This window comes from Acartia tonsa, chromosome 5 (genome assembly GCF_053477335.1).
Source record: "Acartia tonsa isolate MP-2025a chromosome 5, ASM5347733v1, whole genome shotgun sequence".
Lineage (NCBI taxonomy): Eukaryota > Metazoa > Arthropoda > Copepoda > Calanoida > Acartiidae > Acartia > Acartia tonsa.
The window spans coordinates 42,252,038-42,262,335 of NC_137264.1; the positions used below are offsets into that span (position 1 = coordinate 42,252,038).

Here is a 10,298-nt window from a genome sequence, read left to right on the forward strand (position 1 = left end):
GTAATGCAACCATCTCGTAATCAGAGAGCAAATGGCACTTATAATTCGAATTTCCATATGAAATTTTGCATGAGTAATCCTTGGTAGGTCTATTTTCCCTAAATCGAACAAAAAGTTGGAAAAGTACCGGCTAACGGCTGGCGGCTCAGCCATTTGCCATTTTTTGGATATCTATATTGCAAATTAGTCACGAAACCTATCTCCACATAATACTCTTTTCCACTCCAAACGATATCAAATGGTTCTAGACGGTAGCTGTTGGTACTAGAAGTTTTAAAAATGGTTATTGCTATCATTTAACATTAATTAAACCAAAAATATGTTTTAGAAGTTGATTCCTACGTAATTGATGATGAATTTACCCTGAAAATAGGCAAAAAACGGCTAAACGGCTGAGCCGCCAGCCGTTAGTTTTCCAACTTTTTGTTCGATTTAGGGAAAATAGACCTACCAAGGATTACTCATGCAAAAGTTCAGATCGAAATTCGAATTGTAAGTGCCATTTGCTCACTGATTACGAGATGGTTGCATTAACCCTCCCCCCCCCCCCCCTATATCATGTAGGTAATATTTTAAATCTACTTTTTTTTCTATTTGAATGATTTAAAATTTCCTTTTTTGATGTGCTGTAAGATCATTAAACTGGGCAATAACTGTCTATTGTCACATTTTACTTTTTATCTCATAGATTAAAAAGAAACTTTTTGGTTGTTATGCTATTTATGAAACTGTCGTGATGTTTTCAACTTTTTTGGATGGGTAATGGGTATCTCAACACTTATTCATAATTCATAATTGAATATAAAGAACGAAAACAATTGATGTTTACTTTTTAGTTAAAAATTAAAATTAAATAGGAGGATGTCGATTTTTGCCTTTTATAGCATTCGATTATATTTGGCCATATTTATTACACATTGAACTCAACAAAGCACTTAATGTTATTTTAACAAAAAATACTAAATCTTTTTTTAATTTTCTTAAAACTATACTAGAACATATTTTTTTAAAACTAATAGGGTACTATTTTTACAGAAACCTAAAGCATTCACCTATACCTAGGCTAAAATAAATGTGCTTAACATCACTTGCTCACGTTCATGCATAGACCCCTGTACACGATTGATTTAAATGAATTAAAACCAATAAAAATGTGTCTCTGAATTATGATATGTTTTCTTGTATTGCAACTTTCCATCATTTGATTTATTTGTCTTTTGGTTGTTGTTCAGCTTTCTTATCGTTATGCTGAATTATCCACGGGTGCTTAAGAATCTAAAATAGACAATAAATTAGTTTTCCAACATGGCTACAAATCCGATTAGTTTTCCGCTGAATAAAAACCGGTCCTAATGAATCAGAATAATTTTTCTCGTATTCATTCGAATCCGGTGGATAGGAACCGGTTCTCATCCATACGAAAAAACTATGTCTAGCATCGTATTATATCCAGTTTTCTACGAATATAGAAAATTACAATCATAAGGTTAAAACTAGTTTTTTTAGCCGGTGCCTTCGGCACCACGGGGCTAAAAAAACTAGTTTTAATCTTATAATTGTACATTCTATATCCGCGAAAAGCCGTTTATAATACGATACGACAAATAACTATTCCATTTTTTATATATTCTTATTAGCAACAAGAGTCTAAAAATTATACTGATTATTACGGCATTGAATGATAGAAAATAATGTTGACCAATCAAAATTAGTAGGATATCTTTATGTAAAGAAGTAAAGGTTCTTCTAATAAGTCGATATGTTCTTTAACAAGGATGACAACATCCATAAGTAGCGAAGCTCAAAAATTATAATTGTATATCAGGAAAAAAATACTATAAAGCAGTGTCATATAAAAAATATTAATATTGGTAAAATAGGGAAATCATCATACCTTTAAAATCACGCAACCTTACAATCATGAAAGCTTAAAAATCTAGGAATCGATCTAGCACCGCAATTAATAGACAAATCTTAATGAAACTTGATGGAAATATATAGAACTTGAGCATACTCAATCCCTGATAATTTCAACCGTCAATCCTGAATAGGAATTGAGAAAACCATGAAAACCTAAAAAATCTAGGACTCGATCTAGCACCCCAATTAATAAGTAAAATAATAATAAAACTTGGTGAAAATATGTAGAATATAAAATTAATTAATCCCTGAAAATTTCAGCCCTTTATCTTGAAAAGGAGTTGAGAAAATCACAAAACGTAAAAATCTAGGAATCGATCTAGCACCCCAAATAACAAACAGACGGACAAAACAATGTATATATTAGATGGGCATATATAGGGGGAATCTTTACTAAAAAATTCAGCTGTCTGTCTTGAATAGGAGCCGAGAAAATCACGTTTCCCCCAATTCATTAATTACGGACAGACGGACGGACATTGTAAATTATAGAGTAGCTTCGCTACTAAAAATGTGGAGTATTTCCCTCTTTAAACGTACCAAGTAAGAAATAAAGAGGCTATGCTGACAAAATGAATAATTCTAACCTCTTCAAGTGGTAATCTTTCTTCCGGGTTCTTAACCAGAAGTTTGCCAATCAAGTCACGAGCACCTAAAAATATTTATTCATGTGTTAGTCATGTATAATGTATTCAAATGTAAATGTATTGTACAACCCCTTTTACGATAAACAAAATTACGGCATTGATAAACTAGAGTAATCCTCGCTGAAAATTTGAGCTCTATCTTTTAATTAGCAGCTGAGAGACACTTTTCCCTCCCTAGATTTACGGACAGACAACCAACGACAATTGAAGAGTAAAACTATTGGTGGAAAAGTATGAACACTAAAGGTTTGTGCCACTCAAATAAAATTTAAGAAACTAATGTAAGTTATTATTTGATTCAAGCTTTCGGCAGCGTTGCGGAGCCGTTTGAATTTGGTGCGGCTCAGGCTCCGACCTAATTTTTAACTTTTGAAGGTTTTAAAAGTTAAATTTTTGATGTAAATGTACTTGAAAAACTTAAAAGGGCATTTGCACATGACAAAACAGAGTTACAAAATTATAATTAATAAAAAATCTCTTATTTAGCTAACCCGGAGCCAATTTTTAACGAAAATTACGGCTCCAGCAAAATATTGCGGCTCCACGGCTCCCGGCTCAAAAACGCTGTTTTAGGGGCCAGTATGTAGGTAGAATAATTCAATGTCGCTCTTATTATAGGATTGAATACATATTATGAAAAAAATCTTCGTATGTTTAAAATTCCTTTTTAAGTTGGACGTATTACTGTGTCTGATAGACCATCTAGGGTAATATAACTATTACTCAGTCACAGGACCAGAGATTCTTTCTTAATAAATATGGGGGGAGGGGAAGTTTTGACACATTTGCGTAAACAGGGAGTATAGGCTTTAACTTTGGACTGAAAGGATAGGTTATTAGGGATAAAATCATTCTTATATGATGAATTTTCCCAAGTTTTAAGATTTTTTGGATAGGCCTCCAGGTTCCGGAGCTCCAGGCCTCCAGGTCCTCTCTATACAGGTAAAAATTAAAAAAAATAATTTTTTTTTTTAAGAGTTAGAAGTCAACCTATGAAACAAAATATGCATATTTTTGAATGTTATTCACATATTTGAAGAAAAAAACGCATATTTTGTTTCATAAGTTGACTTCTAACTCTTCAAAAAAAAAATTTTTTTTTTCATTTTTACCTGTACAGAGAGGACCTGGAGGCCTGGAGCTCCGGAACCTGGAGGCCTATCCAAAAAATCTTAAAACTTGGGAAAATTCATCATATAAGAATGATTTTATCCCTAATAACCTATACTCTCAGTCCAAAGATAAAGCCTATACTCCCTGTTTACGCAAATGTGTCAAAACTTCCCCCCCCCCCCTTATTTGAATCTTAACTAAATTAAATTCTAATCTATTGACTATTTCCTTTAAGTGAATACAAGCGTCTACTCACCTAGAGGCATATAGGACTCAGAAAAATAATGTCATATTAACGGTTGGCGAGATCCTACGGTACAGACTCGGATTCTATTACTTTTATAATAAGGAGTTAGTTTACTGACCTGAGCTAACATGAGGAGGGAAGGAGTATTCTCCCTTGATAATCTTTCTATATGTTGTATTCTGATCTGTTGACTAAAATAAATATTCAAATTTAGAAGAACTATAATTTCTTAAATTTTGTATTTGTACCTATTTAAGGGAATAGTAGCAAAATTCTGTAAAGTTGTGACTAAGATTCCAGTCAAATGCGCTTATTAGATCAAACTGTTTGGTCAACATTAAGAACAGTTAAGACTTAATAAGCGCATTTGACTGGAAGCTTGCTCACTATTTTATAAAATATTGCAAAAGCTGCTATTCCCTTTTTGACTTTAGCGTTTACAATTCACATATCATATTTATTATTTAATCAAATAATTATAAAGCATAACATTTTTATAGTATAAACTGCCCTCTTCTCACACCTTTGTCTTAATTTATTTTACTTATTAGAATAGACATTATTATTTTTTAAATTTACACCCTATTTCAACAAGAACTATTTCTATCACCCATGCAAGATAAAAAGAATTTGTGTGTAGCATTTCTAAAAATAACCTTTGTGAAAAATCTTCGAAAATAAATTTCTTACTTCAAACGGAGGACAGCCAACAAGGAACTCGTAGCAAAGAATACCCAAGGACCATAAATCAACATTCTTGTCGTGGGACTCACCGTGAATCATTTCTAGAAACAAAAAAAGGATAAAAAACATAATAAGGGGATGGATCTCAGGGCAAAAAGCATAAAACCTTCACTTAACCAATAACAAACTTCTCTGAAAAATGCAGAACTTAAGAGAACATACATAAAGAAAAGCAAAACATCCTTCTTCTTCAGTGAATTGAATAGGGTAGGCGAATATACTATTAAGATACTGGATATTATAATACCTGGAGGAATATAATCAAGAGTACCACACATGGTACCACGCCTAGAGGATGGAGCATGAACAGACCAACCGAAATCAGCAATCTTCAAATCACCTGAAATAAAAGAAAGTTTTATAAAATCCAAACAATAACTACCTAGTTCGTCTCCATCTTTGCATTAGAGTAAAACACTAGAGGGAGAAAGGGTTAAATAACAGTATCTCCCCATCGCAACCGTCTTGTGCAACCTTTCTATTGGTTCATTGAAAATCAACCAATGGTGTCGCTTATATTACCACAGCCAAGTAGCAGAAAATAATTTAGAAGCAGACAAAATAGGTCTTTGAAAAATGAATGGAGGTAGTTGTCTGTATGTACAATGTACATCTATACTATAGATCTGTTATCATTGCTGTCAGTCTAAAAAATCTGGTATTCAGGGAAAGAAGAAGGAATTGATCATTGCCAATTCTTATGTGTTTTAGAGTTGGTATGCTGATATTTTTTGGGGGAATATGATCAATTTATCTTCCACTTACATTTCCTGACTGATAGTCTTTTAAGTATTTTATAAAAAATAAAGTTAAATACCTAAATATTTGTAAAGTAAGTTTTACCTTGAATGTCCAATAATAAGTTCTCAGGTTTGATATCTCTATGGATAACCTAAAAAAAGATATAAGAAGAAAGTTTAATTCATTAAACGAATATGATGCATTGTTCCTTTGTCCTGATTAGCTTTTTAGCTTTGCAAGAAATAAATATTGGAAAATTTACATGGACATTTAGTAAGATGCTTCTCGTACCTCCCCTTCCCCCACCCCCAAGCCAAAAAAACCTTTTCTGAAAAACACAAGTTACAAAGCGGAGCGTTGTAAAGAAAATAAGGCAAGCACACGGGTTAAAATAAGTACAATCATTGATAATTTTAAACAAAGATCCAAAATTCAAAGTGCATATTGTTAGTGTAAAAGAGCAAATAAAGAAAAAATCACCTTTTTAGAATGACAATAGATTAGCGCTTCAGTAAGCTGTCTAATGTATTTTGAGCTTCTTGGCTCATCAAATCTCCCATTCGGCGATTTCTAGTTAATAAATAAAAAATAAGTGCTTCTGTCAACACCTTACATAAGATTTTACAACTTTTTCAATTAAATCATAAAAACTTAGGTTGATCAAGATTTCTAACTGAATGTTTTTTTTTATAAAAACTTAAATCTTAATCCGTTTAAAAATAAGAAAATTGTTAGGTAGTTATTTAGATAGTTAAAAATGAAACTTTTTTTTCCGGCGGATTCAGATTAGGTATCCAAAAATCTGAAAATCTTTCACTAAAATATTTTTTAAATTTAATTTGCATTTCCTGTATTAAAGAAATTCCTCTACTTCCTGGCTATGCCCGCCTAGGGCAAAAGATATCAGCAAATACTAGATAGTTTGCGTCCAGTATTAAAATTTTTTTTTTGATGTTAAAAGTCCTATAAAACTCGAACCCCCTTATCCATTATTGAACTATTTATTACCTGCAAAGATTTATACATTTCTCCTTTTGGTGCATACTCCAGGATTAGATAGACACGTGACTCGTCGTAGAAATATCCAAAAAGTCTGAAAAATTACATCTGTAATTATCAAGATCATATGAATTTCAAACAGTAAAATAAAATAATAATCAATAAATAGGTAAGCAAGGCACTGAGGCATATCCGATTTTATAAAATAGTAAGTTGTATGTATGTGTAGATAGATCTCGTAAACGATTCTACGAGTAGCCTCGACGTACCTAAGAGGGGTAGGATTCTGGTAGAATCCGTAAAGGTGTGTGTTTTAAGGCTTAAAAATAGTAGTAGAACGATAATATTAACTAAATATGTGTAATGTGTATTTCTTATTGAAAAGAACTTTAGACAAAAATTTATTTTTAAAATAGTTAACATAAATTTTTATCGTTCTACTACTGTTTTTTCACCTATAACACATAACCTTTACGGATTTACCAGAAACCTACCCCTCTCTTTTGTATCTGACGTCAACGCGATAGAGCTTAAACGTAAAAAAATTTCGAAATTGAATACTTTGTCTTTTTAAAATGAAAAGCAAACCTCAAAACATGATGGTGGCGTAAATGTGACTGGATCTCAATCTCTCTCCTAGATAAAAATTACTTTTACATGACAAATATGAATATGGAAGGTTACATCATGTGGAAAGAATGTACTTTAAAATGGCTTAAAACCAGGGATGGCAAAATAAAAACCACGTGGTTTTAATCAAGTGGTTTAAACCAAAAAAAAAGCTAAAAAAAACAAAAAAACCAAGGTGGGATGGTTTAAATGGTTTTCTTAATACAAAGGCCTATCTTTCCAGTTATATCCTTATAATAAAGTAACAGGATGTTTGTATGTTTGTACCAAAGGATCTCGCTAACCGCTGAACCGATTGGGTTCTCCTTAACAGGGTAGCTTCTCATAGGTCCCGGGAAGGTTTATAACTATTTTCTTTAGTGGTGGGACACCCCCAACCCTCCCTCCGAAAAATTTTAAAAAAAAACTTTTTAACTAAACTTAAAAATGAGGGGGGGGGGGCAACCCCCCCTCAAAAAAAATGTTCGCCCCCCCCCCCAAATTTTTTTTTTTACTTTTTCTTACAAAATATAAAATAAAAAATTCAATTATTAAATTCGACTCTCTCCTCCTCAAGTGCCCCTAGAGGCCTCTAGGGGCCTAGCCGCTAGTCTTTTTATAATGTAAAAAATACAGTCAAAAACATAAATACCTAATTCAAAATTCTTTTAATAGTTTAAATCTTTATACTAAAGGGGTAGTTTCACGAAATGCATTTGAACTTAATTTAGTGCACCGCATATTTTTTCTTAGTTAATGGGGTAAACTACATTTAAATAGCATATATTTGAAATAAATTCAATTTTCTACCACGTAGTTTTTAAAATATAAAGACCTGAAAATTGTCTTTTTGTGATATATGCAATTTAAATTGCATATATCACAAAAAGACAATTTTCAAGTCTTGATATTTCAAAAACTATGTGGTAGAAAATTGAAATTTTTTCAAATATATGCCATATAAATGTAGTTTAACCATTTAACCAGGATAAAATATGCGGTTCACTAAATTAAGTTCAAATGCATTTTTTGAAAATACCCCTTTATACTAAATTAGAATACTTTAATTTGGATATTATTAAAAAAAAACAAAAAAACCACACTGCACTGGTTTGATCTTTAAAAAAAAAACCTGTTTTTTTCCCTTCTCTGCTTAAATCCACCATTGCACTGGTGAAATATCAAGAAATATAGATTTTTCGAAGGTAGTACCGTTTCCTCCTTCCCTTTCCATTGCAGTTTTAGTTGTATGTTTTAAGTATTTAATAAATTGTTACCTAAGTTGATGCTCTACATTTGCTTTCTGGAGTTGACTTTTAAACAAAACTTTCAGTGCAACAATATATTTACTTTTCTGTAACCATTTTGTCAATTATAAACTGGTAATCCGGGATATAAGGATGGAACAATGGATTTAAAAATAATTCTTTAATTTTCTTTAAATCTAGTTATTTTTATGGGTAAACTAAAACGCTTTACAAAGGAAATATTTTAGGTTGGTAATATTAAAGAATTTAGTTATTCTTCTTTAACTCAAAAATTGTTTTGTATTATTATCTAAATTCTTAAGTATCTAAACTACCTAACATATAAGTACGTATTGACAAAATTCCTTTTCTCTTGCAAGATATACATTTCCAAATTTTCCTTTGCCAAGTGGACGTCCAATCTCAAAATCAGAAAGTGTCCAAGGATTTTCTTTTCCACCTGAATAAATAAAAATTTTTAAAAAAATATCTAAGAATGGAGTTGGTGAGAGTTATTCTAATAAAGGGAGAGCCCCTTCCCTCCTAAGCAAAAAACTAAGATGATACCAACACACTGGAAAATTATTGCTTAATACCATAGGTAAATATAAGCAGTAGTAGGTACCTATTAATAAAAAAATATAATATCACCTTTAGGAAAGCTTGATTTATCAATCTTTTGTCCAGAGCAAGCTCCGGTGGAAGCGGTAGGGCCTCCCAGAGGCACCTTGGAGCCAGAGTCCTGTCCTGGAAGCTTCAACGGACCCGCAGTCCGCACAGGAGCTGTCGGCGCATTTTCTTTGGATGTCAACGGATCACGACTACTGCTCATCATATTTTAAATAAAATGTCTAAAAAAAAGTTTCGAATCTAGGTAATGTTTTATTAGTAGCATGCACTATGGAAACGAGTTTGCTCTAAATGGCCACAGTACCTACCAAGAATAAGGTACACCTAGTCAACAAGCAAATTAAAACTAAAATGATATATGGAGGGCGTATAAAAAGGTCATATTTACTACGGAGCGTCGCCCCACGCCCCCCCCCCCAGTCACGAAAAAAAACAGCTAGCTAAAAATTAATTATCAAAAACTTTTTTTAAAAATTCAGTTAAGTTGTTAGTTACGCTGCCACAAAACAAGCCGGCAGCAATCGAATAGCAGAGCAGAGATATAATTAGAAATTTTCTGTTACAGACATCTTAAAATTACATTTTTATAACACCTTGTAACATTTTAAGAATTAGTTTCTTGGATCGATGCATAAAAAATTACGTATACTTGTTTTAAAGTAAAGTAGCACGCTGCATGTAGCTCTGAGCTTTTCAAAAACATTATCAATTATTTTTAAATTAATTTAATATTTCATTACAAACTTAGGTATTTAAAGTAAGTTTAAAACTTGAAAATAAGTTTTGAATTCCGTGCCAAAATTTAAATGAATGGCGCGAATTTTAACAAAAATTTTGTTACTGTAAAGTAATGTTGGCTATAAATGCTATATAATCTAAAAATTAGGCTCATTTTTCACAAATAAACTTTTAGAAAATAATGTATTATTTTTAAGGCACAAAAATTAAAAAGTTAAAGCACATCACTCACTCGTCATCGCACAAAACCGTTGAAAACTTGAAAATAGGAAGGAGGAAGGAACGACCTAACGAGGGTGGTTGGAGAAGAGAAGAAAATCACAAATGAAAGGGGAAGGTCGGCCATTATAGGACTGCATTTTTCAAATTTAATTAATACTCATGAATATACAAATGATTTTGATGAAACAATATAAAATCACCTACATTCTTCAAAACTGTGGGGAAAAAATAACAAAAAATCGAAAATAGATACTATAAGTAAGAAACATAAGTTCATAACACAGTTTATAGGACATCGAAGCCAAATCATTGAAAATTCATACCAACACACCTTTTAAATAATTCATATTTATCTAATCAGCTGACTGCTTCACTAGCAGACCAAAGAAACACTCTGATTGGCTGAATTTAACTAGCAGACGGATTTGGGCTCTGTGATTG

The 10,298-nt window shown here is 32.0% G+C and overlaps 1 protein-coding gene across 1 annotated transcript; it reads right to left on the bottom strand.

Annotated features, from left to right (window-relative positions):
- Positions 1–818: 818 nt before the first annotated feature.
- LOC145319553 (uncharacterized) lies at positions 819–9,147 on the bottom strand. The gene is made up of 12 exons (XM_080161760.1): positions 8,919–9,147; positions 8,633–8,727; positions 8,298–8,374; positions 7,000–7,047; positions 6,421–6,505; positions 5,893–5,982; positions 5,515–5,563; positions 4,919–5,011; positions 4,618–4,712; positions 4,046–4,118; positions 2,508–2,572; positions 819–1,275 (listed from the first exon to the last, which is right to left on the bottom strand). Exons 1-12 carry the CDS (start codon positions 9,100–9,102, stop codon positions 1,207–1,209), a joined length of 1,023 nt encoding a protein of 340 aa, XP_080017886.1. The 5' UTR covers positions 9,103–9,147; the 3' UTR covers positions 819–1,206.
- Between the last annotated feature and the right edge of the window lie 1,151 nt (positions 9,148–10,298).

Bases quoted from the DNA above. Each gene is read 5' to 3' on its own strand.
- LOC145319553 (XM_080161760.1), bottom strand. From the start codon at position 9,102: ATGATGAGCAGTAGTCGTGATCCGTTGACATCCAAAGAAAATGCGCCG. The intron at 5,983-6,420 runs GTAATAAATAGT...TTTATTAACTAG, and splicing joins AAATGTATAAATCTTTGCAG to AAATCGCCGAATGGGAGATT. The intron at 1,276-2,507 runs GTTAGAATTATT...TGTCTATTTTAG, and splicing joins AAAGATTACCACTTGAAGAG to ATTCTTAAGCACCCGTGGAT.